Below are 23,449 nucleotides of genomic sequence, written 5' to 3' on the forward strand. Positions count from 1 at the left end.
AACAGGGTATTCGGAATTTTATTTTGGTAGCATCAGTAAGCCAAAAAAACCACTGATTTTGCAACACAATTAATCCGGTCATGTAAAAAAATGAAAATCCACACACAAATAACTATCAAGCTCATTATGTTAGCCAATAAATATAAAATTGATGGTGATTCACTATAAAATTGCTTCTATGGTCTATAATACTTCCTAAACCCCAAAGCTTGAGGATAAGAGCAGTGAGTGAGCTGGTTATAGTGGTTCGAGTCCAACAGGTTACAGGTTGTGTGCCTGACAGATGTTCAGAGAGTCTCTCAACATCAGGTCACGCAGGCGCCACAGTGCATCCGCCATGGTGGTGTGGGCTCCTTTGCTCTTCAGCCAGTGAGCTGGCAGCCGGCTCTCCTGCTCTTTGGTCAGGTGAGTGTCACGCCTTTGAGCTGTTATGGAAATAGTGTTTTTGATTAAAGCACTTATTTAACAGGCGAATAATGTTTACTTTTGTGAGCGAGGAGGCACTTGAGCTGATCAAATTGCTATGAAAGTCACAATTTATGCTTAATGAAAAAATGTATACATTACTTTCCTGATATATATATTTTCATATTTTAACGAACCTGCTTCTCTCATGTACTGTTCTTGATTTATATGTAAAAAGTAATCACATTTCCAGTAACAGCAAACCTTTTTTTTACATCAACATACTTGTCTTGACTTAAAAAAACAAAACAGGCTCTAATATGATGAATTTAGGATCTTAATAACAGATGTTAGAAGGTAGTAAGTTAATCTATGAAGAAACAATTATGAGACGCACTCTCAAATCTAATCGGATCATGTGGGGGACATCTGTGGTATAATAATAACTTTCTGTCAATATTGTGTCCACAAGAGCGCTTCCCCACACACACACACACACACACACACACACACACACACACACACACACACACACACACACGAAAAGATGACTTAAGGAACACCACCTTTGAGTGTTTGGTCCCACTTGCTGACAGTGCCAGACTCTGAATTCAAGCCCTCAATGTACTTAAGGTAGGCCTCTGAGTGAAGCACCCTCTGGGTCTTTGGTGGTGGAGCCACAAACATGGGAGTGGTGGGCTGCAGGTGTGAGGGCTGGCCCTGTCCTGGATATGGTGGAGGAGCATGTGGCCCTGGGCTGAACATCCCAGGCTAAAATTGAACAATGACAATATACTTTTTAGCATGTCGACAATATATGGAATACTAAAAAAAAATTATATATATCATATTTTGTAACATGGCTGAAGCAGAATGCCAGTAATGATAAATTATGCAGGGAGCAAAATGATTATCATATTCATATATATTCAAAAACAAAATTTCCTATAAAGTTGAAAACTATGTGAACGCAGTAGTATTTTCTGAAATGGGGCTCACCTGCTGCATAAAGTTTCCTGGTGCAGGACTTCCTGCCATGCCATTTATACCAGCGCCCATCATACCTGTAAAATGACAATATTTTGTTTCTGTGCATTTAGTAAACTCTTGTTGGTTTGCTTTATGTTAAGATCTACAACAGTGTTTTACAATGACTTGTGGAAATGTTGAATGCTGAATATCAGTTGAATGTTAGTTGTTTGATTTGTTTTTTACATGCATTATATCTGTGAATGTAAATGTGTATCCTGTATATTTTAGGTGTGGCATGTGAGTACACTTTGAGAGAGGTTGTAAGAGACCAGAAAGCTGTGACTGCTCGGTGAGTACATCAGGCTTTGCAGCCTGTGGACCAGGTAAACCCCTCCAGCAGGAGAGACACGACTGGATGTGACTGAGCAGGTGTGGCTAGGACAGTGGCCCTTACCCTGATGAGGCATGCCAGGGTACCCAGGCATACCTTGCTGGAGATGGTGAGGAGGCAGGTGGGGGCCCCCTACAGGGTGAGGTGACATTGGGGCCACACTCAACAAGCCCTCATGGGGGCCCTGCATGGGCATGTAAGGTGGGCCGTAAGCTCCCATCATGCCTTTGGGAAGAGGGCGAGGAGAGGACAACAACATATCCATGCATAAGTGACATGCAGCTGACTCTAAAATAACATGCACTACTACTGCACACAGTGACCCCTTTCACACATTCACCTTAAGCCATAAGTACTCTGGTAATTCTCTGTGTTTGAATCAATTTCAGACAAGTTTGCTCAGGACTAGTTATATGTTTACACATGTGTAACTTGTGTAACAACTCTAGTGGGAACAGGAGAAATATCCCCATGTAAAGCTTGCAAGATGTCACCAAGCTAACTATATATATTAACTGTGATATGACTGTTGATATGAGCTAAATCAGTCATTTGTGTATACTCTGAAAATACAAAATGGCCGTCTTCTGTGGTGTACTTTTTTCAAACTCTCTTTTGTTGTCCAGCTGTGCTGACAAAAAAACAAAACAACAAACGTTTCTATCATGGACGGTCAATGTGATAGGAGACTTGACATTGAATTTTTCTGTATTAGAGACCAATGTGTGGAAAATGAAAACCACTGCCTCACTCAAATAACCGGACCTAGTGATGTTAAAGTTACAGTGTGCGAAAGGGGCAGACAATACAAATGGGTCTGAGAATGTTAGCAGGCAAAACAAGCATAAAAGTTAAATGAAATTGCAAAAAAGTTATTGATGGTTAAAAATCATTCATGCAGTCAATGTCGTGCAATTTCAGATATGATATAAAACAATGTCAAACAGCAGCAAAAGAGGAAAAATGATGCTTTAAGAATGTAGTTTTGAGATAAATAAGTTTTAAATGGTTAGGAAATTAGAGGATTACGGATTTTAACAGTCCAGCCTCATTTCCCTGCTGCCTTGCTGTCAAATACTCGTGCTGTCTCTGAGAGGGGTTACCTGACACAGGTGACATGGTCTGGTTTATCATTCCCATAGTGCTAGGCGATGGCACCACCCCCATCAGTGCCCCTACGGGGGTACCTGCTCTAGGGGACGCTTGCTTCTGGGGTGGTCTCTCACGATCTTGTTGCTCCACTATTTTGGCTGCACGTTCTGAAACAAACAAATAATTTCTGTCTTTACTTCAGTTCACAGTAACTTTCAACACCCACGAATTGCTTCTTCTGCTCACCTTCATACTCTGCTTTTTTGGAAGCCTCGAGGTTCCTCCACTCAGTGCCTACGAGTCGACTCAGCTCCCCAAAGGAGAAGTCTGGGTGTCGAGCTTTGATGACTGCTCGCATTTCACTGCTGAACAAGATATAGCCACTCATGTTCATCTTCCTCTTGGCCCCTTCCTTCTTTGACAAGCCCTTCACCCTAGGAGTGGACTTGATGAAAAAACAAAGACGCAAGTTAAAAAACGTGATAATATTAGTAGGAGGGTTTGAAGCCTTTGGACGCAAGACGTGGGCCTCTTGGGTTAAGGTCTTTGGAGGTGTATGGGTACCTGAGAAGGTGTGTATGGCATGATGTCCATATCGCTTGCAAGTGGAGTTTGCATCTGAGGCATGGAAGGTGTCTCTGGAGCCTCCTCTTCATCATCCATATCTTCCATATCATCATCTGCATCCTCAATATCTGCCAGTTTAACCTCAAGCTCATCTATCTTCTTGTCCAAAAAGGGTGATGCTTCCTTCTGTGGCACTATCAATTTCCTACGTAAGATACCAGCACAAGAGAAAACAAACAAACAAAAATTCAGAATGGGAAAGAAATTGTATAGCTTTGAATCAGAATCTGTGCACTGCTTGACTGACCAACCTGAAATAGAAGATCTCATCCTCCACCACTTTGGAAGAGTATGAGAAGCGTTTCAGACCCTTGAACTTCTTCATCTGCTTCTCTGTCTCAATGTAGCGGCTTTCGCACAGCAGGACATCCTCTTCTGAAACCTCAGTAGGTCTGCATGACAGGTAGTCCTTAAAGGAGGACACCATACATTTGCCTGGAGAGCAGACAGGAAGGATAAAACTTGTTTGTTAATAATAAGACTGTTGTTGAATAACTTGTGTCAAAATTCACACTAGCACAAAGCCTCATATGTAAAAATTGTAGCTGTAATGTCAGTTTAAAAAAATAGCTGGTGAAAGGAATAGTTTGACATATGTTTGAATAGTAATAGTTTCAATATGCCTATTTGATTTCTGGTAGAGTCACTATAACTGTACTGCTTCATCCAAAGACTGCCGTTTCCAGTCTTTGTGCTAAGCTAACTGGCAGCTGGCCATAACTTTATGTTTAACGGACAGATATGAGAGTGATATAAATCTTCGCTGCCAGAAATCAAATAAGCTAATTTCCCACAACGTTGAACTATTCCTTTAATTACATGAAAGATGTACTGGCTCACTGATGTGTGAACATAAGTTCTGGGAAGTTATCAAAGCAGTACCTATGACACAGGTCATGGGCAAGATCTCCTCCAGATTGCTCAGAAACACTTCTCTCTTGTAGAACATCTTGGTCGGTTCGTGCTCTGTTTCCTCAGGATGAATGAAGATGGGTCCAAAGAAGAAAGTAGTTCCATTCTGCACCCACAGCTTCTCAATCCTGCAGCCCAGTCAAGGGAGCCATGTTACCAATAGTTAATAATGCAATAACTATATAGCACCAATGTCACACCAGAACCCACTTCAATAAGAGGTCTTCTTACACTAGAGAGCAAAATATATTTTCACCCACCTGGCAACCCGGGGCTTTGACAGACCATGTGACTGGATGTAAACACAGTCTCCCACTTTAAACCACACGTTGTTGTAGCGTAACTGTTCATAGTAATGACAGCCAGGCTCCGCTCCACTCATCTCCATAGGGACATCCTCTCTCTCCTAAATTAATAAATATGCACACACAGAGTTCTCAGGTGTTTGTTTATATTGTGACAAACAAACTTTAATAATTGGAACTAACTACTCCTCTGCTAACCGGCTCCTTGTCAAGACATGCCTGCTACCACTCAGTGAGTTAATTAATCCCCTGCAGGTCAACTGACAGTGTTCTTGCTTGGCAACAAAATACTCTAGATTTTATTTTTCATTTAGACCTGGACTCCAGCCTTATCCATCACAATGAATTTGACTAGAGCGCTAGTTTCCTGATTATGGAGGCCTTTTGAGATTAGGCCAAAGGTAGGTCAATATTGAAGTCTGGTGTCACCCCATTATCTGTACCTATAATTTGACTTTGTTGTGTCCTTTTATTAGCTTGTACAATGACGCAGTTTCCAAAAAAGTCTAAATAAAAGGCTCACACAGGATCATATGCCACTTAGAAAAACTATAAGGCCTTATTTAGAGCAAATTCCTCGGGTCAAGAACATAATCTTTCTTATGTTTGGATCAGAAATTTAAAAAAACAAACTAAGCTATACAACAAATTATGTATCGCCATGTCCAAACCCAAGAAAATACAGTGTAACCGCACCTTGTCCACAAAACTGCCACTGTCTGTATATGAAATTGTCTGTTTGTCCTGGTCAGGCTTGGCAAACATGGAAGCAACACGGACAACGGGCAGTGGCAACTCCCGAGGGACCAGTTTCACAGAGCTCACGGGTACGGCCCATATTTTGATCTTCTTGAACGACTTGTTCCTGGCAGCATAGCGGGATTCGCAGATGTACACATCCTCGGCTCTATAGCCCTCAGGTTGCATTTTGAAATAATCCTACAGAAACCAGCAAAAAGCCATGATTAGGTGAACAGATTCCTGTGTCAAATTAAACAAAACAACTTTCTATATGTGGTTCAGGGTCTTACCTTCACAAACATGACCACGCATTTGCCCAAAACTTTACTGATAGACACTTTGTTATAGTAGTCGCTCTTGAAGACCTCCTTTTCCAGAAACTTGCGTGTTGCCAGGTGGAAGGTTTCACTTGGTCTGTAGAACCAGCAGCCATAGAGCCACTTCTCACCTTCACACACACACACACACACACAAGCCAAGACAAGCACATATTAGCAAATATTCGATACAAGAAAATTGAAATTTGAAAAAAATAAAAAATAATCACAGTATTTATTAAGTAAAATAAAAATGAAACCATTATTTAAAGTGATTTCTTATAATAATTCTGCCTATTGATATCGACTGGAGTGTGTCATAACAGGTACATTTGCTGTTTATGACCGTATGTTTATGGTACCGTATGTATACAGACATACCAATTGATAATGATTTTGCCAAAAAAGTGATGAGTGTTACCTGCTTCATCCTCCCACAGGCGTTCAATACAGACGATGTGTGGCTTCAGGTTCGGCTCTGACGGCTCCACATAGACAAAGTCCCCCACATGGTAGGTGCTGTTTTCAAAGCTGCAGTTCTGACTGTACACACGCTCTGTCTCCGACTCTAACTGCCATGACTCTCCTGGCAGGTCCTCTGCTTTCTCACCTTCTTGAGGTGAGAAATATATAATGATTTCAAATTAATACATCATCAACATTTTAATATATTCTTCATACCTGTGTGTTACACCATTAAGTCCACACACACACACACACACACACACCTTTGTTTTGCTCCTCCTCTTCTTCCTTCTTTCGCCTGTCCTCCTCAATCTCATTGGGAATTTTCTCCCTTTTCTCCTGCTCTACATCGCTGTGCAGGTGTTTTGATGTGTAGTTGAGTGAAGAGGACAGCAGAATCTCTCCATTCTTGCATAGCTCATCCCTGATCTTAATGAAAAACTGTTGTAGTTCCACTGCATCCTCAAATATCTCTGAGTCAGTCCTGCAAATGCAAAAAAGACATTACGTAAAAACTTCTGAAGACAGTTTGGCTGTGTGTTTGTTGTAAAGCAAGCCCAGATTCAGGATGCATTAAATAGTATGTTGTTCTGCAAGAATGAAATTTGTTTTAAATCCTGAACAGTTTACTACAAAGTAGATAACTGTGCATAACATGTTATAAAATGTTACACAAATGCTTGTTAAAGATGTTAAATGCTGACTCATAAATTTGGACCCAACCTACCAACTGGATATCATAACAACACATTATATTATCCAAATTATGTTTGAAAATAGTACAAATGAAATAAAAGGGCTCTTGGAAGTTACTAGCAAGCATATTACACTGCACAGTCACTGCAAAAAGGAGGTGATCCATAAGTTATTTAACAAAAATATGTACATGAGGGGCAATCAGAAGATGGTACATGATATATTGGTCAGCTTATTGTTATATTTTATTATTTTAATTCATACAAGGAATAATCATTAAAATACTATTTTAGTTTAAATGTGAAAGTCAGTAGCCAGTTACTGGATAACTATTTTTTTTAACTAAAAAACATCTATTAGACCTGAAGAGAGCATATTTCCCTAATTGATGTTTACAAATTCTGGTTTTAATTTGTGGCAACAGCATGACAGTCTCTTAACAGAGAATGTTTCTAGGAATAAAACATTTTATTTGAAAATGTTGTGCTATCAGATATTAGTAAAACATTTCAACACCATGCATCCAGTGTAATCATGTGAAAACCTATTCTATTTGCTGTTTCAATGTCAGATACATTACAGCTCGGTTCAGTCTAGGGACAAAAAAAAAAAAAAAAAAAAAAAAAAACCTAGAGCAAACACTATTGATATAGCCTCATGGCAGCCCTTTCAAAATAAGTTGATATACCTGTGTAGCCTCCTTGCCTTCTCCAGCACTTCAAACATGTGTTCCTGGAAGACATCCAGTCTCCTGTAGCGGCCACGGTCCACATTCATCCTGATGATATCAAAGTTAAGCGGTGGTTTCTCAGGGGCGGCTGGATCCACAGCAGGAATCTCAGCCAGTGAGTCACTGTAGCATCGGCCCTCTTCATCCTGGTGGCCAAGCACGGATACAAACAGGTTCCTGATCAGCTCTCGCACCAGAGGACCCACAGCAGGAGGCCCGGAGTCCTCGCCTCCCTCTTGCTGCTTGCGTGTCTCCAGCAGCACCCGGTGCAACACTAGAGCATCCCGATAGATCAGAGACTCAGGCTCATTATACATGCAGGCATTGTTGAACATGAGAGCAAAGTCCTCCATCAGGGCTTCAACGTCTTGGTAACGGCCAGCCGCCATATGGCTTCGCAGGCGCTCCATTTCGATGGGTTTCTTGATGGTAGCATAGTAGTCAGGCAACTCGGCACGAGATGGCAGACGGAGGAAGATTGTGCTTAGACGCCGACCTCTGCGGTCGGTGAAGTTTCGCACAGCATCGTAGAGCTCATTTAACCTCTGCTGGAGGGGGGTGAGGTATTTGGACTTCTTTGGAGAAACACCACTCTTTCCTGAATAAAAATAATAAATAAATAAATAATTAAAAACCAAAATTAAAGCCAAGAAGAAAAAAAAGTAGTACCAACAGCAACATGGAGACATCTTGCAGACCTCTGCAATGACCTAATAATCTCTCAGCAAGCCATTATTTTCACATGTTGCTATTGCAAGATTAATTTAATAAATTTGCTGGATTACCAAAGAATAATAATAATAAGCAAACATAATGTTTACAGCAATGAATTAGCTAGCACTGACTTGTTTCTGCAAGCCAATTTTATACCATAATGAAATGAATGACATCTTGTGGCTGCCTGTGGCAAGGTTAGAAAAATCTATAATGCTGATTTGTTTTAGAACATTTTTGGTAGTAGTGTAGTGTACTAAGTGTATCCGATTTTTAGTAAATGAGCTAAAAACACGCAAAAACACTGATATGTTCAAACTTACTTAGTTTCAGTTTGGGAGATCCCATATCATCTTCTTCTGGCAGAGGTCCCAACTCCTTGCGCTTGTCCTTCAGTATCTTCTCCAGAATATCAGCATCATTATACACCTACGTTAAGCCCCCAAACATTGGTAGTATCAGAAAAACATAGCTCATGCCACGATTGTTTTGCATTCAATAATAGCAAAGATTAATGTTGCATATTTTGCACTTAATACACTGTCTACCTGAGATCCTTCCTCGTTGTAATGCCGGGCGTTACGGAACATCAACTTCATGTCTTCCATCAGAGCTTCCTCTGTGGCATAGCGTTCATTGCGGACATTGTGCTCAATGGTCTTCAGGTCCATTGGTTCGAGGATGACCTTATAATAGTCAGGGTAGTCCTTCTTGGATGGTTTGACCATAAACAGATCACAAAGACGCCGATTGGTGCCCACCTCCCTAGCCTCAGTCACTGCGACGTATAAGGCTTTCATTCGGTTCTTTCTGACATTTTTCTTGTGGCTTAAAAAGAATCAAAGTAGAATTTGAATGAGCTTGAATGGCAATAACAGCAATGTATTTTGTTATGTTGTTAGCAAGAAAACTACAAATTCTTCATATTTAAGAGAAATAGCAATATACAATTTGAGAAAAAAATCTGAAAGGAGAGAGAAAAACCTGTGTACCTTTTCCTCTTGATGCTCCCTGCATCAGATGACAGAATGCTGTCTCCATCCTCATCATCTCTCCTCAGAAGTTCCCTCTTTTTCGCCTATACAAACAGATGGATCAACAGACAGGCCTGTCAGACAGACCTTGGTGGACAATTACACTCACTGAGCTATTTCCGCAAGATGCTTCATGGTCTGTTTCAAATTACAACTAATTTCTTTAATTCTTGGCCTAACTGGAGTGAAAACATCTTCAAGCATAACCTGAGATCAAAAGAGAGCAGATGTCCTTACCTGCATGATCTGCTGAAGCCTAAAGGCCCGTTTGTAAATGCTTGAGTTAGGCATGTTGTAGCGCTTTGCATTCTCAAACATCAGAGTGAGGTCAGCGTCCATCTGTTCCACACTTTCATACTCGCCATTCTTCATCTTTGCCCTTAAAAATAAACAAAACATTATCAAGGACTTGAATTTCACTTGAAACTGTTATTTGCTGGTAAAAGGTGAATCTTCCACACCAGTTGGTGTACGTGCCAATAAGTGTATCACTAACTTTTTAACAATCTGCTATTCTGCCTCTGGACATGATATCATCTGAATCTACTGAATGATCATTCCTTACCTGATCTGCTGCAGAGCGATGGGCTGTTTGATCTGCTGATAATAGTCGGGATATTCCCTGCGAGAGGGCAGGTGCTGGAAAGGCTCAGAGAAGACCTGGCCCTGGTTGTTCCTGGCACCCCTCACAGCTTCATACAGTTGGAAGATTGGGTTGCTCATTTCCATACTAGAACTCTGACTCTCAGCCTCTGACTCTCCCTCGTCATAGCACACAGAGCCTGCAAACATTTACGTGGGACAACTGTTATTCTTTTAACACAAACACAAGGTAAATATCTCTGCAGCCTGAAGTGCTGATAATTACCAGAGAGCACAGGGTCATCCTCACTCTCTGAGCCATAGTGAAGAGCTACGCTGACGCCAGAGAGTCGATCCCCCTGGCCAGACCTGCGATTTCTGAATAGTAACAGTAAAGACACAAGACATACACCATGTATATCTTGAAATAATCCGTTTCCTGCCAGAGAATAATTTGCTGAGTCATGTGTGAATAATACACTGAAAATGCAATTGTTGTTTAATACCTGATGCGAAGACTAGATTTAGTGGGTTCACCGTGTTCAAGTTCAGTCTTCCGCTGGATGAAGACTTTCTTTATAGTGTTAGCATCCTATATAATGAGAGAACAATTGTTAATATTTGGGATGTTACATCTTATAAAAAAGAAAATCAAGAAAAAGAGTTTACCTTGAAAACCTGAGATCCTGGTTCATTGTACGTTTTGGCATTTTTGGCCATCAGGTCAACGTCCTTGGCCATAGCATTGACACTTTTATAGTATCCAATCTACAAATAATATAAATTAGTGCTGGTTATAATAAAACATCATGAAGTTCTGACATCTGTGAATTTTTAGAAGAATGATGCACAATCAGTCAGCAAGTGAATTAACTACCTGTATTCTTTGAGCGATCATTCTCAGATCTATTGGTTCCTTTATAATGGCATAGTAGTCTGGGTAATGCTAGGAAAGACAGACAGGCCTGTAAATGTCAAGAATGTGTAACAACTTCAGGGGCACCATTTGAAGTCCAAAGACTCTTCAAGGACTTACCATTTTGGAAGGCATTTTCTGGAACAGTTCACTGACCAGACGCCCTGAGGGATCAGTGTGTGACACCACAGCCTCCAAGAGTTGCTCCAGCACCTCCTTCAAACTGCCTGTTGAGGTCTAAAAGATAAATATGCATAATTTAGTTCTCCTGTAGCATGTTGGTCCCTGCTATTTGCTACAACAACGAGAAAAGCATATAAATCTACAAAATACAAAAACACCTCAGACATTTAAAAACATTGAAAATAAATGTTTCATTCAGTAAAAAGACACCAACCTTTTTTAACAATGCAAAACACATAGGCTGAGCTCATAAGGGACAGTCATACAAGCAGACAAGGCACCACAACAATGCATCTAATGAGGAAAAGAACTTACCTCATCTTCAGTTGACATTCCTGGATTATCCATCATATCATCACCATCTTCATCATCCTCATCTCCGTCCCCAGGTTGCACAAACTCAGCCCTTGTTTGCAAATATACCTCCCACAGCTTGCATGCAGCCTGATACTCCTCACTGTCACGCTGAATTGTTGAACACAACAAAGGAATACAGAATTGACATGGGAATATGGAGACCAAACTTAAACCTAATGAATTTTGAAAATATGGCTTAACAGAATAATTGTCATATTACACTAAATTACAGTGACAGAAATACTGTACCTGTACTTTTTTTCTCCCTACCTTGTAGAATGATTTAGCATTGTTGAACATGAGCTGGAAATCTGCAGTAAGCTGCTCCACATCAGTATAATCTTCTGACTTCAGTTTATACTGAATTTTTGTCATATCAATTGGCTGGGACACCACTTCATAATAATCAGGCTGATTCCTGAAAAAGAACAAGAGGGAGCAGACATCACTGTAATCTCCTTATGTCTGAATGAGCTGCCCAGCAAGACCCACCCACCAGTCAGACTGTCAAATCTAAATATGACATGACAGTTTATGAATGGTTGGTATGCAAGTTAACTGCAAGGGGTATCTTGGACAGGTCGACCCACAAAGTTTCCAGTGCTGCCAATTTTAAGCTTTACTCAGGCCTTTATGTTACAATACCTTCTCTTTGGTACCCTTAGGAAAACTTCACAAAGTTGCCTCCCTTGTTCATCCTTGTGGTCCCTGACAGTGTTGAACAGCTCATGGCATACAGCAATCTGGAGGGAATACGTCATCAAAACCCTTAATACCTGTTTCAGTGTTTACTAATGCACACATATTAAGTAAGAGAAGACATACAAACCCTGGTGCAAATAAATCAGACAATAAATCAAGTGCATTCACCGTATCTACAGGAGGAACATTGGAGATTCTTCTCCTTTTTCTGCCACTTCCAGGAGTAGAGGAGGAGGTATCATCGAGGTCACCCCCTCCACTGACACTGCTGGAGGGTGAGGTGGCTCTTCTCCTCTTGGAGCTCGCTGACATCGCTGGCTGGTTTAAACAACAGGCTAGCCCGCTAGCTACAAAACAAAAAATATTAAATTCACTGTGGCTTTTGGCCAGCCATTAACTTAAGATAAAAAGAACACCGGTCGATCATCGCGCCATTCACAACAAGGCTAAAACTGGAACAAGAGCAAACTCAACCGGTTAGCACCACTTGGATCTATGAAACAAAGCAAACAGACGAGCGGCTGTTAGCATGTTATCTTAGCTGGCTTGCCGCTTTCCTAACAACACAGCCAAGCTAAATATTCTAAAGTTACCAGAAAACACATGTAAGCTGGGATACCGTTAAAAAAAAAACATAACTTTCGAAAACTTATCTTACCCAAAACTCAGCAAAGTTTGCTGTAGTTCCCTGAGCAAAAATGTGTAACTGCTAGCTATTTAGCTAGTGTTGTTTGAAACTCCTACCCGGAAGTTGAGGTTGTATTGCGTTTGTGTGTAGAGAAGCGAAGCGCCACCGGAGGCAGTGCTGCCCCCTACAGTGTATGAGTAGTAATGCACTCAATATGTGCCAGCCATAGACAGCAGATACACAATAAACAATCGAAATACATGTTTTATTGTAATATTAATATTAGTAAGCCGACAGTAGTGTAAGTTTGTTGAGGCAGAATTTACAAGTGGCCTTTTAAACCATATAACACTATATAGCCTAACAACAGCAACGATAATATCAACCTTTATTTAATGTGGCGCTAGAGATGCTGACAGCTGCGAGATGAACAACAAAAAGTTAGTGGCTCATGATGAGCCTGATGAAGCGCAGAGTGAAACACGTTGCACTCATTAGTGTTTAAAAGATTCTTGATCATATTTTTTTATGGACTGAGTGTGCGGTCACTACCTCAAAAATGTCTGGTTTATTTTTTCATCTATTTATCACTGGTAGTTTTACTTCGACTTCGAAAAATGAGGTTGTTTGTGCAGGTGAACGGTAGTTAAATTAGTTAAATGTTAAGTACTTGCTAATAGTTAAACCTCTTTACATCTTTGACAAATTTTAAACCACAGCCCTATCTGGGTCTCTGTGCACTAATGGGGTCAGAGCACAGATGTTGTGCCTCAGTATCTGATGATGACATTTTCATTTTTGCAAGGAATTCATGGGTTTGACCATGGCCCCAAAATAATGATCAAACAGCTGTGTTACTATAGTGTAGAGAATCTGTGCATGCTGACCAGTGGTTGAAACATGTTTAGTTAATATAGGACACATTTGAAGTGTTTACAGTGTTTGTATATACAGTCCATGAATCTAATGTTTCACGTTCAAGTTGAGTTCCAGTGTCATATAAAAAAAATGTTTATTTACATTTAACTGAATTGTCTACAAATGCACCTGTTAAAGATGAGCACAATCAAAGTCAAAATCTGAGTATTCACTGCTTATGGTTGTCCTCTTATTACAGGTAAACAAGTCTTCAGCAATAGGCCTGAGCAGAGATTTTCAAAATGTTTCATATCAAAGACCCCAAAAGCTGCATACTTCAAGTGACTTAATTTGTCATTTGCACAGTACAGTATGGTTCTCTGTCATTTAAAGAAAGAAAAGACAAAAAGGGAGACAGAAATGTTATTAATGGAGACGCTGCATGCACATATGTATGTGCATGTATAGATGACCTTGGCTGTATTGGCATTCATTGACCTTGGCATTCATATATCTTTTTGAATAAGTTGGTGTGTGGATAAATCTGAAGATATTGTCTGTTTGTTCATTATTATAATTTTATTTTTGCCTCTTGGTGGAGTTGGAGGGGAAAGTGGAAGGGTTTTAGACAGTGGGATGAGGGGTTGGATGGTTTGGGGATGGGGTAGAAATGATCTGCTGTTCTGCAGCCCTTCAACATGTGGTATATTCAAGTTAACTGTTATGCATCATGTTCTCCTCAACTTTTTGGTATTTTTAGCTCTTGGTGTTGTTGTATTTTGTTGTTAGTCCATACCCTGTAGCTTACAATAGATGTCAATAGGCTGTCGGGGCCACACCTCTCATACACCTCTGATGAGCCCGGACCCGTGATAGCCTATGTCCAGGTGGACTTTGGGAAGGGTCCCGTGAGTGTGACAGTGTTGATGCTGTGAGAGAGTGAAGCAGGGCGTTGGCCTAACATAAGTGGAAAATCAGAGCTTTAATTCCCTGCAAGTGTAGGCTATATTAGTCCTGTTGGTTTAAAACGCACCAGTGCTCCTACATTCTGCGGCGCATTTTCAGTATGAACCTTGAATGCTTTTATTTTATAGCATTCAGGCCGCTTGTGTGTGCCTTGTCAGTGCTGTATGATAAATTATTCACAATGACACGTTATGCCTGATTTGAAAAGCCTCTAAAACTGTCTGCATACCCCGCATACTCTGCTACAGCAGGAGCGTTATCAACTGTGCCGCAGGAAGCTTTCAGAAAATAACAAGCAGATGTACAAAAAAGCTGCCCACATATGACAGACGGTGGCTCGACTGTCATAAGGTGAATCGCAGATAGCGTTGTTAAGAGAACAGTGAGTGATTTTCTGCTGCACTACGTCCACAGACGTCTGGTTTTCTTGACGTCAGGAGAAGTCTGAGCGGACCCAGCGCTGCGCACAAGCACAGCAACCACATCGCTCCCAGAGGGAAGAAGAACACAGCACAGATCGCCATTCAGGTATGAGTTTTTTTCACTTATTCACCGAAATGCATCATCAATCATGTAGTTTTTTTTCTGTCGGCAATACAACTTGTACAGCTTTTAGTGCGCTTCACGTCTGCAGCCTCCTGATTTAACCCAAAGATGCTGTCTTCCTTTGACTGCCATACCCTTGAGCGCTGCAGTAGCTACGGTTCGCACACCCACACCGCCTTTTCTTTCTGTATCCTACTTGCGTGATCACCAACACGAAAATCGGACTCGTTTCAAAATTGCAGACATATTGCACCGGCAAAACGTTTTAATTTCCATTCCACCTCCCGCTTGTCATTCACGCCCTGCAGCCTCAATGCAGAACAGGGTATCAATTGTTTCTCAGCGGAATGCTGTATTATAGAGCTCTTGTATTTGTAGATTTTTTTCTTCAGAGCAACCTAATTGCTTAAAGCTTCAGACGTTAAATATAACACGTCCCCCAGCTGGCCTGACCATGCGTTTGTTTTTGAGCCAGTACACGGTCCCTTTTTTGCGACTGTCTCTGCTGCACTGTTTGCCCTACTTTCAAGCTGTTTTGTTTCTATTTATTGTTGCTTGTCCGCATGTCTGCAAAGAAGTCTGTAATTGTTGTGGGTTGTTGCTTTTTTGGGGGGGCGGTAGTAATATCTTCTTGTCAGCCTATAAGTTTATATTTGTCTTGATCTAGGCTAGTTTGTATTAATGTTATGTTCTTATTCATTTGTTAGTAACATTCATGACCTTTTGCTTAGCCTTTTACAAGTTTTCTCTCTAATATATCCTGTTTTATGAAATAAAGAATAACACAAGAGCAAAGATTTAAAAAAAAAAAGAAGAAGACTGCAGTACAGGGCATGCCTACAGTTTCAGTGTTTTCTTTTACTTTGATTGGACTTTTTCAGCATCATACAAGAAGAAACTCTACTGGTCTTAAAAAATGCAAGCAAGAGCTGCAATAACCAAAACACTAATGGCTGAAGGTTTTATGCAACAATCGCATCAGTCAGCCAAACTGTAATGGACATATTAAACTGATACAGAGGCAGACTCTCTCTCTCACAGTCAAAATACTCTTAATGAACTACATTAAACAGTGAAAGAGTTCCCATTCATTGTAATATTTCAAGTTAAATTCAATCTATTATTTCCCTACCGTGTGCTGGAATGATGTTTGTAATAGAGAAACAACATCAGAAAGTTGTTACAAACTCACTATAACATCAAAAACCAAACTATGCTGCCTTTGAGGGAATTTTTGTCTTTTTTTCATTTCAAGTCACTGGTCCAATCAGTAAATCCATCACTGGTTCAATTTAGCACAATCCTCCTGATTCAAGATTTTTCTAGATTTGATTACACATGCAGTGGGTCAAAACTTCATTGTGCATACTCTGAGTCTATTCACTGTTTCTTTATTCTGCACTTTTTGCCCCATAGCTGTAGTGTGGCAAATCCGATCAGCATTGTAGGATGCCTCTCGGAGAGGATGGAAATGGATGGAAAAAGAAGACATCAGACATCAAAGAACATTATGACTTCAAAGAAGTACTGGGAACGTAAGTTGCACTGATAGTTTAGCGCTGTTGTCAGGACAAGGCTGGATTACCAATGGAGCAAGTGGGCAACTGCACCAGTGGCCCCAGACCCTCAGCTGGTGTTAGGTTTTCATATATAATTTTAGCTCCATTTACCTCCATTGCACTGGTTCCATTTTCTCCATGGGTTTGGCTGCAGAAGTCTCAGCAGTGAATGCCTCGTAGCCTTGGAAAATTAATCTAAAACTATCCGCATAACTAGATACCACAATAAGTATGTTTTTGTGTGATTTGGATGAACTCACCCTTAAATGTGGGTCAGTTGTCTTAGAAGGTGCCCTTAGTCAAATCTGTTTTTTGTTATCAGAGAGTTTGTTGTTCTAAAATGGATCACATTGTTTTTAAATCAAATGACCAAAAAAAATAAAAAAACAATTGACAGCAACCATGGGGCCAGGCTGAGTTCTAGCACTGGTTGCTTTTCAGAGTTTCAGGCAAAATATAATGATGCTGCCATATGTAGTCTGCGGTGTGCACTGTAATCGATGGGTACTTGCGGGTAACAGAGTACATACACAATTCACAGAGAGTTGGAGAAACTGAGGGGTCAAAAGGGGCCCACCACTCATTTTCCCCCTATCCGTCCATGCTGTAACAGCTGCAGTATTAGAGTCTGGACTCTGGAGTCTCTCAAGAAACTTGACTGACATTTTGGATGTGCCTGTCCCTTACGCCTATTTTGACTCAGACTTGTCTTGTTCTTGGCCACTGTTGGATGCTGACGCAGCTATTTCACACTCGCCTAAAAGTATAAAAGTATTCAAAAATGCATTTTTTCCCCTTTGATTTGACTTTCGTCTGAGCAGTACAAAAACATTTTAAATGGATTACAGTTAAGTTTTATGGATTGACTGGTCAAAGTCAATGCAAAGTAAACAGCTGAATATATAAATACAAAAGCATTAAAAACTTAACTCACTTTAGTTTTGGAGGGCAGCTTGCAGATTTCCAAGTTGGTCTTTATTACAGACTGTTGCTGACCATGAGTTTAAAGTGCTAGAGCTGCAATTGTGTATGTGTTTAACATGCATGTGTTTTATTTGCACACGCAACTATGTGTGTACAGGCATGCGTGTGCATGGTTGCTTATGAGTGTGTTTGTAACTGAATCATTGTCAGTTTAGTTATTCTTCCTGCCTTGGGCATTACATCAGTATTTGTGAACATGAGTATTTCAAATGTAACATTATGTAATCAAAACAATATGACTTGGACAGTTAATGGCAGATTCACACTGGGGACTTTATTTTAACCATTCATTACAAATATATTATATTGTAAAGCACCAATCACTGATCTAAGTCAATCCTGCCAGGCCAGTGTAGATACTGTATAGAAATGTGCATAATGTGGAATGCACATGCGGGATATCACAGAGGTGATGATATTTCTGCAGTCTGGCCTTCATGTTAGCTCTGACTTGGTTTTCTTGTTTTGAGGAGAGTGGGAAGAGTCCTGAATAGATGCAAGGCTGTTATCAGTGTACAAACATTTTTCTCTTTGTATGAAAGCACTGAAAGCCCATGTTTTATCCTGCCATTAACCCTGAAACTAAATTCTAACTAAATTCAGTGGTTCTGTCTTATTGCCCACAAGTTATCAAATACAAATTACAATACAAAACCCAATGAAACCTGTAATGTTTGAATATAACCCATCTATCTGTAAGAATCAGCTGCACCTTCCTCTGCTCATATGATGATTGACTGGAAGGATGTGAGAGACAGTGGAACGATCACATAAACACGTTCCTGCAGCTGCTGCCTAAGATTTGTCGGAAAAACTTTTAAAGCTGAAGTTCAACTCACCTACACATGCAATATGGTATGGTGTCAACCTACATTAACCCTGATTACATTTTGTTATAGCTACATAGTCTGGAATCCAAAATAGATTATACTTAAAATTAGATTTTGATTTAATATACCTTCATTTTGGAATAAACTGCTAAATTAATCTTCAACCATTGGGGTAAAGGTTGCCTTGCAGTCAGTAATGGTGAGGGCTGGACTCACAAGGACCTGTGACTGCACTCTCCAGGGGGACAGGATTGAGTCCAGATGGTTGGACGGCACCTCTCCACCCCCCCAAACTAAGTACAAGTGACCTAGCACACGTCCACCTGTGATGACACGAGTGTGCCATATGGAGTGTGGTTGTTTTCTTTCTTCTTGGAATCACACCTGCTTCCCCAGAGAGGCTGCACAGAATCAGATTTTAATCACTGCGTAACTCTGGTTCACATCCAAAAAAGTGAAATAGCAGTGGGTAGATGGTGAGGCTGTCTGGTAATGTTGAGTGCTGTAGGAGGACATCAAATAAGACTCCATCAGTCTGTGTCTCAGGGCTGTGCATGATGTATGAAATCCACTTTGACTAGCGCATTGTATATATGAGAATTTATGACCGCTGCTCAACGCTGAAAACTTCTGTTATGATTCCATTAAGACTCACAGTAACTTAAAACAGTGATTGTAATTTGAAGTATGATATTAAGGGTTATGTAACAAGGATTGAAAGAGTGAATTGCCAGGATACCATGTTCCCATATTTCAAGACAGAAAATGGGGAAAAAAGCTGAAGTAATATTCTTTCCCTCCTTTCACTATAGCTGGACCTGGCAGAGGGCAGAATTAATGTGTTGACGGAAAGCTCCTTATGCTCGGAGAGAAGATTACAGAGGAGCTTTATCCAGGAATTCAGTGTGTGAAGTTAATTGATTTATGTTGAAATATTGTATTCAGATCCAGCTAATCCTCACAGTTCTACCTCTGTTTGGAGTCCACTTCAGGACAAGCTGTCCTCAAGGTAGTTTTAGCAGATGAAAAAAAAAACCCACTCTACAGTTATCATGTCTGTCACTCTTTGGTCACAGATGTTTTTATTTTTTGTTATTCTCAACACTTCTCCTTTAACAATGTCATTTACCTAGGATGAAATGAATGGCGAAGTACAGTATATAGCTCTGATATAAAGCTATATAACTATACTTGTGAGGCTTCTTGGCCTTTTTAAGAGTTGTGATGCTGTTTCTGAATGGACTCTTCAGAGTCAATATGGTGTCATACCTCTGTTGTTGTTTTTGTCAAATCAAGGCATAACACACATGATGAGATTCTAGCTCACTCAGGTTTTCTTAACTGTGATCTGGAGGCTGTCTTTACCCAGAGAGTTTTTGTTAAAGACTGTAGATGGGAATGGGGGATATAGAGCAGCTCACCCATCACTGTAGTTGTTATGGGTTAGTGTTGTAATCAGTGCAATTAGTAGAAGTGTTAGCTTCTGTAACAACAGTCTTTCATGGATGTTGACTTCATGGATGTCTTTTTTTCTTTTGCAGTTTGATTAAATGTCCCATGAAATCACTTAGAGATAGTAACTTTTGTCCATGGCTGGATGTGTTTATGCATGAAATAGGATGTCAGGGCGAGACTTAAAGGGCTAGGAGTAGTGATATTGATGCATGAACATTAGTTCAGTTTACGAGTCCTGTGGACAGAGATATCCCCGCAAGCTGGTGGCTTGTCTGACAGAAATGAAGCGCATGGGGCCAGTTAATAAAACAATTTCAGACCACAACACAGCAGTAAAACAGTTTTAAACAACACAGCAGAGTACTTCTTAAGTGTATTGCTGATGCTCAATTCTCCTTTCAGACCTCTCCATCACAGAGCTATTCACCAAACAAAACAGCTACATGACACAGAGTGGTCGTAGAATAAAACACTAAGAATGCGGTCAACCTTTGTGAAGTTGTCTGCCAACCCAAAACAATGAGCTCAAATCATCTAAACCTGCAAGAGCTGTAGAATTTGGTGTTAATTCTCAGTACACTGTAAAAACTAAAAGTGCCTCAAATACTTAAAAATAAATTTGAGGTGCAAACCTTTTACAAATTATGAGGTTTTATATCTCAGTATGGGGGAAGCTTCTCGCTCTCTGTCATGTATTCATACATGTGTGTCCAAGCAGGCACGCACACACACACATACAGAGCTTAGACAATTTTACACTTTTTCAAGTCTTATCTACTAATTAATTCTTTCAGCTATAAACTACTTTCAAAATGTTCCACATCTTTCATACATCTAGGGTATCATTGAACTGTTAAATCCCATTAAAACATTTTAAAATATTAAATTTTCTTTGACGTTTTTTTTTAATGAACATATTTATTTACTAGGTGATAGGAATTACACCCTTTGAGTAATGACCTGGAGTTTGAGTGGTGCCTCTCAATGACCCAGGATTGTGACAACAGTTAACAGCCCTTGGTGGATTCTTAAGTGATGTGACTGTGCATTCATGTATAGTAGGAAATTCCAATTCTCAAATCATCATGGACCTTTAAACCATGATACACACACACACACTATGGGTTTATGCATAATATTCATACACACAGCATTCTAAGCTATAACCGTAGCCATCAACCTGTTTGCCATCAACTAAACTGGAGGTGATACAAATGATGCTGATTATGATGCTATATAATATGTATAATACTCTCTCTATATATATATATATATATATATATATATATATATATATATATATATATATATATATATAGTACTTAACAATAGAATTTCCGAGTGTCCCTGGATGCGCCTCGGTCAAATTCAAATGCGCGACGTTGGACCAACGGAGACTCTGCTGTGGTCCTCTGAGGTAGGTAGATGTGTACTGCTAACTCTGTAACAGCAAAAGACACATGTTAAGTGGTTTAAATTGACATTAAATTGGCGTGATAACTGATATGGAGTTTACACATTACAGGAAATACAGCCTCTATGTAGCATTACTATTCCTATAGTGTGGCTAATGTTAGCAATGATGCTAACGGCCTTAAGTTAGCTATGTTAACTGACAAAAGAGTTTAACGGCTTTTGCGAAGTGCATTAGGCTTTTAAATATATAATTGTCAACACATTCTGACTAAAATTACACAATTATGCAATTTTATTAATGTTGTGCTCCACGACAATTGTTAAATTCTCTTAAAATATTTGTTTTGTACATGTTTACAGTCACATGGCTGAACATACATTTAAATAATACTTCTTGCAATTACCATGAGGAATTATTTTAGTTAAATTAATGATTGTTTTTCCTCTTTGTGGTTCACACTCTGCAGAAAAAGAAGAAGACTGGTCCTGCAGTCAATCCTGTTTCTCCCATCCCAACCCCCAAGCCCTCTGTCCTCTGTTCTGCTCCATTACAGTTTGCTGTTGGTTTCCAAGCCGTGTCCGTCTTGCTCTGTCTGTTGTCTCTGCTGAATTTTCTTTCTCTGTATTTCACTCTATGGCTTGCTGTTGGTTTCCATGCCGCATCAATCATATGCTAAATTATGAGAAAACACCTTGAGAGAAAAAATCTTTTCATTCAAACTCTGTGCTCCTGAACTATTTCTGTTGCTTTCACTGACACAAATCTTGTCAGAACCGACAAAATATTTTGATATTTTACCTTGAGACAAACTTATCAAACTTATCTCTACAATTTTTGACGTGTTCAAAGTTGTTGTTCTTCTTATTGAGGTCTTCTTGAGCTTTTGTGGTTCCCACATGGATTTTGATGAGTAATCTGTTTATTGTTTGGTTGATGAACTGATTCATAATTTTAACCAAAAAAAATTATTAAAAATGTCTTTGGATTACTTCCTGATGAGCAGCAAAAAAACTCCAAAGGTTTCATTTTATAGCTATATAAATCCGAGGAAAGCATGTTGTTTAGTTATTGCTTATTTATTTTGTGTATTTTTTAAATTATGAAATAAAATACACCTCATTGTATTCTTCTTTAAATTCTTAATGTATTACATAAAAAAACTTTTTACAAATATTCCTCCAATTATATTTGATTTGGTACCTTTTGGTTAGTAGTAATAGTAGTTGCAGCAGTAGCAATAATAGGCCTCAAATCCACAAATAAGTGGAAAGTTCCTTGAGGAACCGCAGACGATTAGGAAATAGTGCTTTGAAGCACCCAAAGTGGTTCCAGACCGTCCTGGAAAAAGGGTTCCTCAAGGAACATGATAAACTACCCAATGAAGTTCCTCAGAGAACTAATGTGTATAAATGGGTTCCTGGAGGCTGTGTGGCAAACTGAGGAACCCTAAAAGGAGCCTCGAGTATCCTTTAATTTTTACAGTGTAGGATCAGCAGTTCTGGCACCCCTTTCATAACGTCATATTTGATTCAATATTAAAATACATTGCCTATCGTTTAATTGAGCTTTAACATCAGGAGGAACCTAACTGAAAATTCATAGATTGAATGTTTTACCCAGAAAAAAAGATAATTATAAAATTAAATTTAAATTTCATGGTGCTTTAAAAAAGAAACAAAGGTATAAGAAGTAAGATATGGGGCAGGCCAGTTTTAAGAACTCCTTGTGCAGTCCAGGTGGATAATTTGTAGGAGCATAAACATTGTGACGATGCAGTACTAAACACTGTTGGAAAGCACTCATGCTGGTTGGTTTGTTTGGTTGAGATGAGCAGAGGAGTTAGGAGGTTTGACCTATACATGATTTTAGTAGAGTATTGGTGGAAAACATACAATTGTTAGTGAATGGTCCAGTTTCAAGCTTTGTTGATATGAATATATGAAGTTATTTTTCATGACGCTGTTGTAAGAATGAATCTTGAGATTGTTTGTAATGGGATTATACTGTATGTCCGCACATATTCACTCTTATCTTTCTGTCTCTCTCTCAAACACATACACACACA

At 39.7% G+C, this 23,449-nt stretch overlaps 2 protein-coding genes across 7 annotated transcripts in view; one reads left to right on the forward strand and one right to left on the reverse strand.

Moving 5' to 3' along the window:
- On the reverse strand, positions 1-12,959 carry pbrm1l (polybromo 1, like). Of its 6 annotated transcripts, none has more exons than XM_044176555.1 (30): positions 12,800-12,959; positions 12,310-12,488; positions 12,085-12,182; positions 11,710-11,857; positions 11,398-11,547; positions 11,020-11,136; positions 10,861-10,929; positions 10,653-10,751; positions 10,490-10,575; positions 10,270-10,361; positions 9,967-10,183; positions 9,639-9,780; positions 9,360-9,445; positions 8,916-9,195; positions 8,691-8,796; positions 7,612-8,251; positions 6,491-6,711; positions 6,184-6,372; positions 5,736-5,893; positions 5,401-5,643; positions 4,660-4,805; positions 4,370-4,527; positions 3,739-3,922; positions 3,425-3,632; positions 3,107-3,305; positions 2,872-3,027; positions 1,832-1,993; positions 1,405-1,469; positions 972-1,176; positions 1-425 (listed from the first exon to the last, which is right to left on the reverse strand). In XM_044176555.1, the coding sequence occupies exons 2-30, from the start codon at positions 12,451-12,453 to the stop codon at positions 262-264; spliced, it is 4,932 nt and encodes a 1,643-aa protein (XP_044032490.1). In that variant the 5' UTR covers positions 12,454-12,488; positions 12,800-12,959; the 3' UTR covers positions 1-261. The 6 variants fall into 6 exon arrangements, with proteins under 6 accessions (XP_044032490.1, XP_044032509.1, XP_044032498.1 ...); XM_044176574.1 differs by having other exon boundaries at positions 2,956-3,027; positions 6,184-6,375; XM_044176563.1 differs by having other exon boundaries at positions 1,865-1,993; positions 6,184-6,375.
- The window catches only part of camk1a (calcium/calmodulin-dependent protein kinase Ia), a 24,912-nt gene continuing 13,969 nt past the window's right edge, over positions 12,507-23,449 (forward strand). Inside the window, exons 1-3 of the mRNA XM_044176699.1 lie at positions 12,507-12,617; positions 15,008-15,121; positions 16,556-16,674. Coding sequence (XP_044032634.1) covers positions 16,589-16,674 — 86 coding nt within the window. The 5' untranslated portion in view covers positions 12,507-12,617; positions 15,008-15,121; positions 16,556-16,588. The remainder of the gene's footprint in view (positions 12,618-15,007; positions 15,122-16,555; positions 16,675-23,449) is intronic.

Source organism: Siniperca chuatsi, linkage group LG2, assembly GCF_020085105.1.
Source record: "Siniperca chuatsi isolate FFG_IHB_CAS linkage group LG2, ASM2008510v1, whole genome shotgun sequence".
In the NCBI taxonomy this organism is placed as follows: domain Eukaryota; kingdom Metazoa; phylum Chordata; class Actinopteri; order Centrarchiformes; family Sinipercidae; genus Siniperca; species Siniperca chuatsi.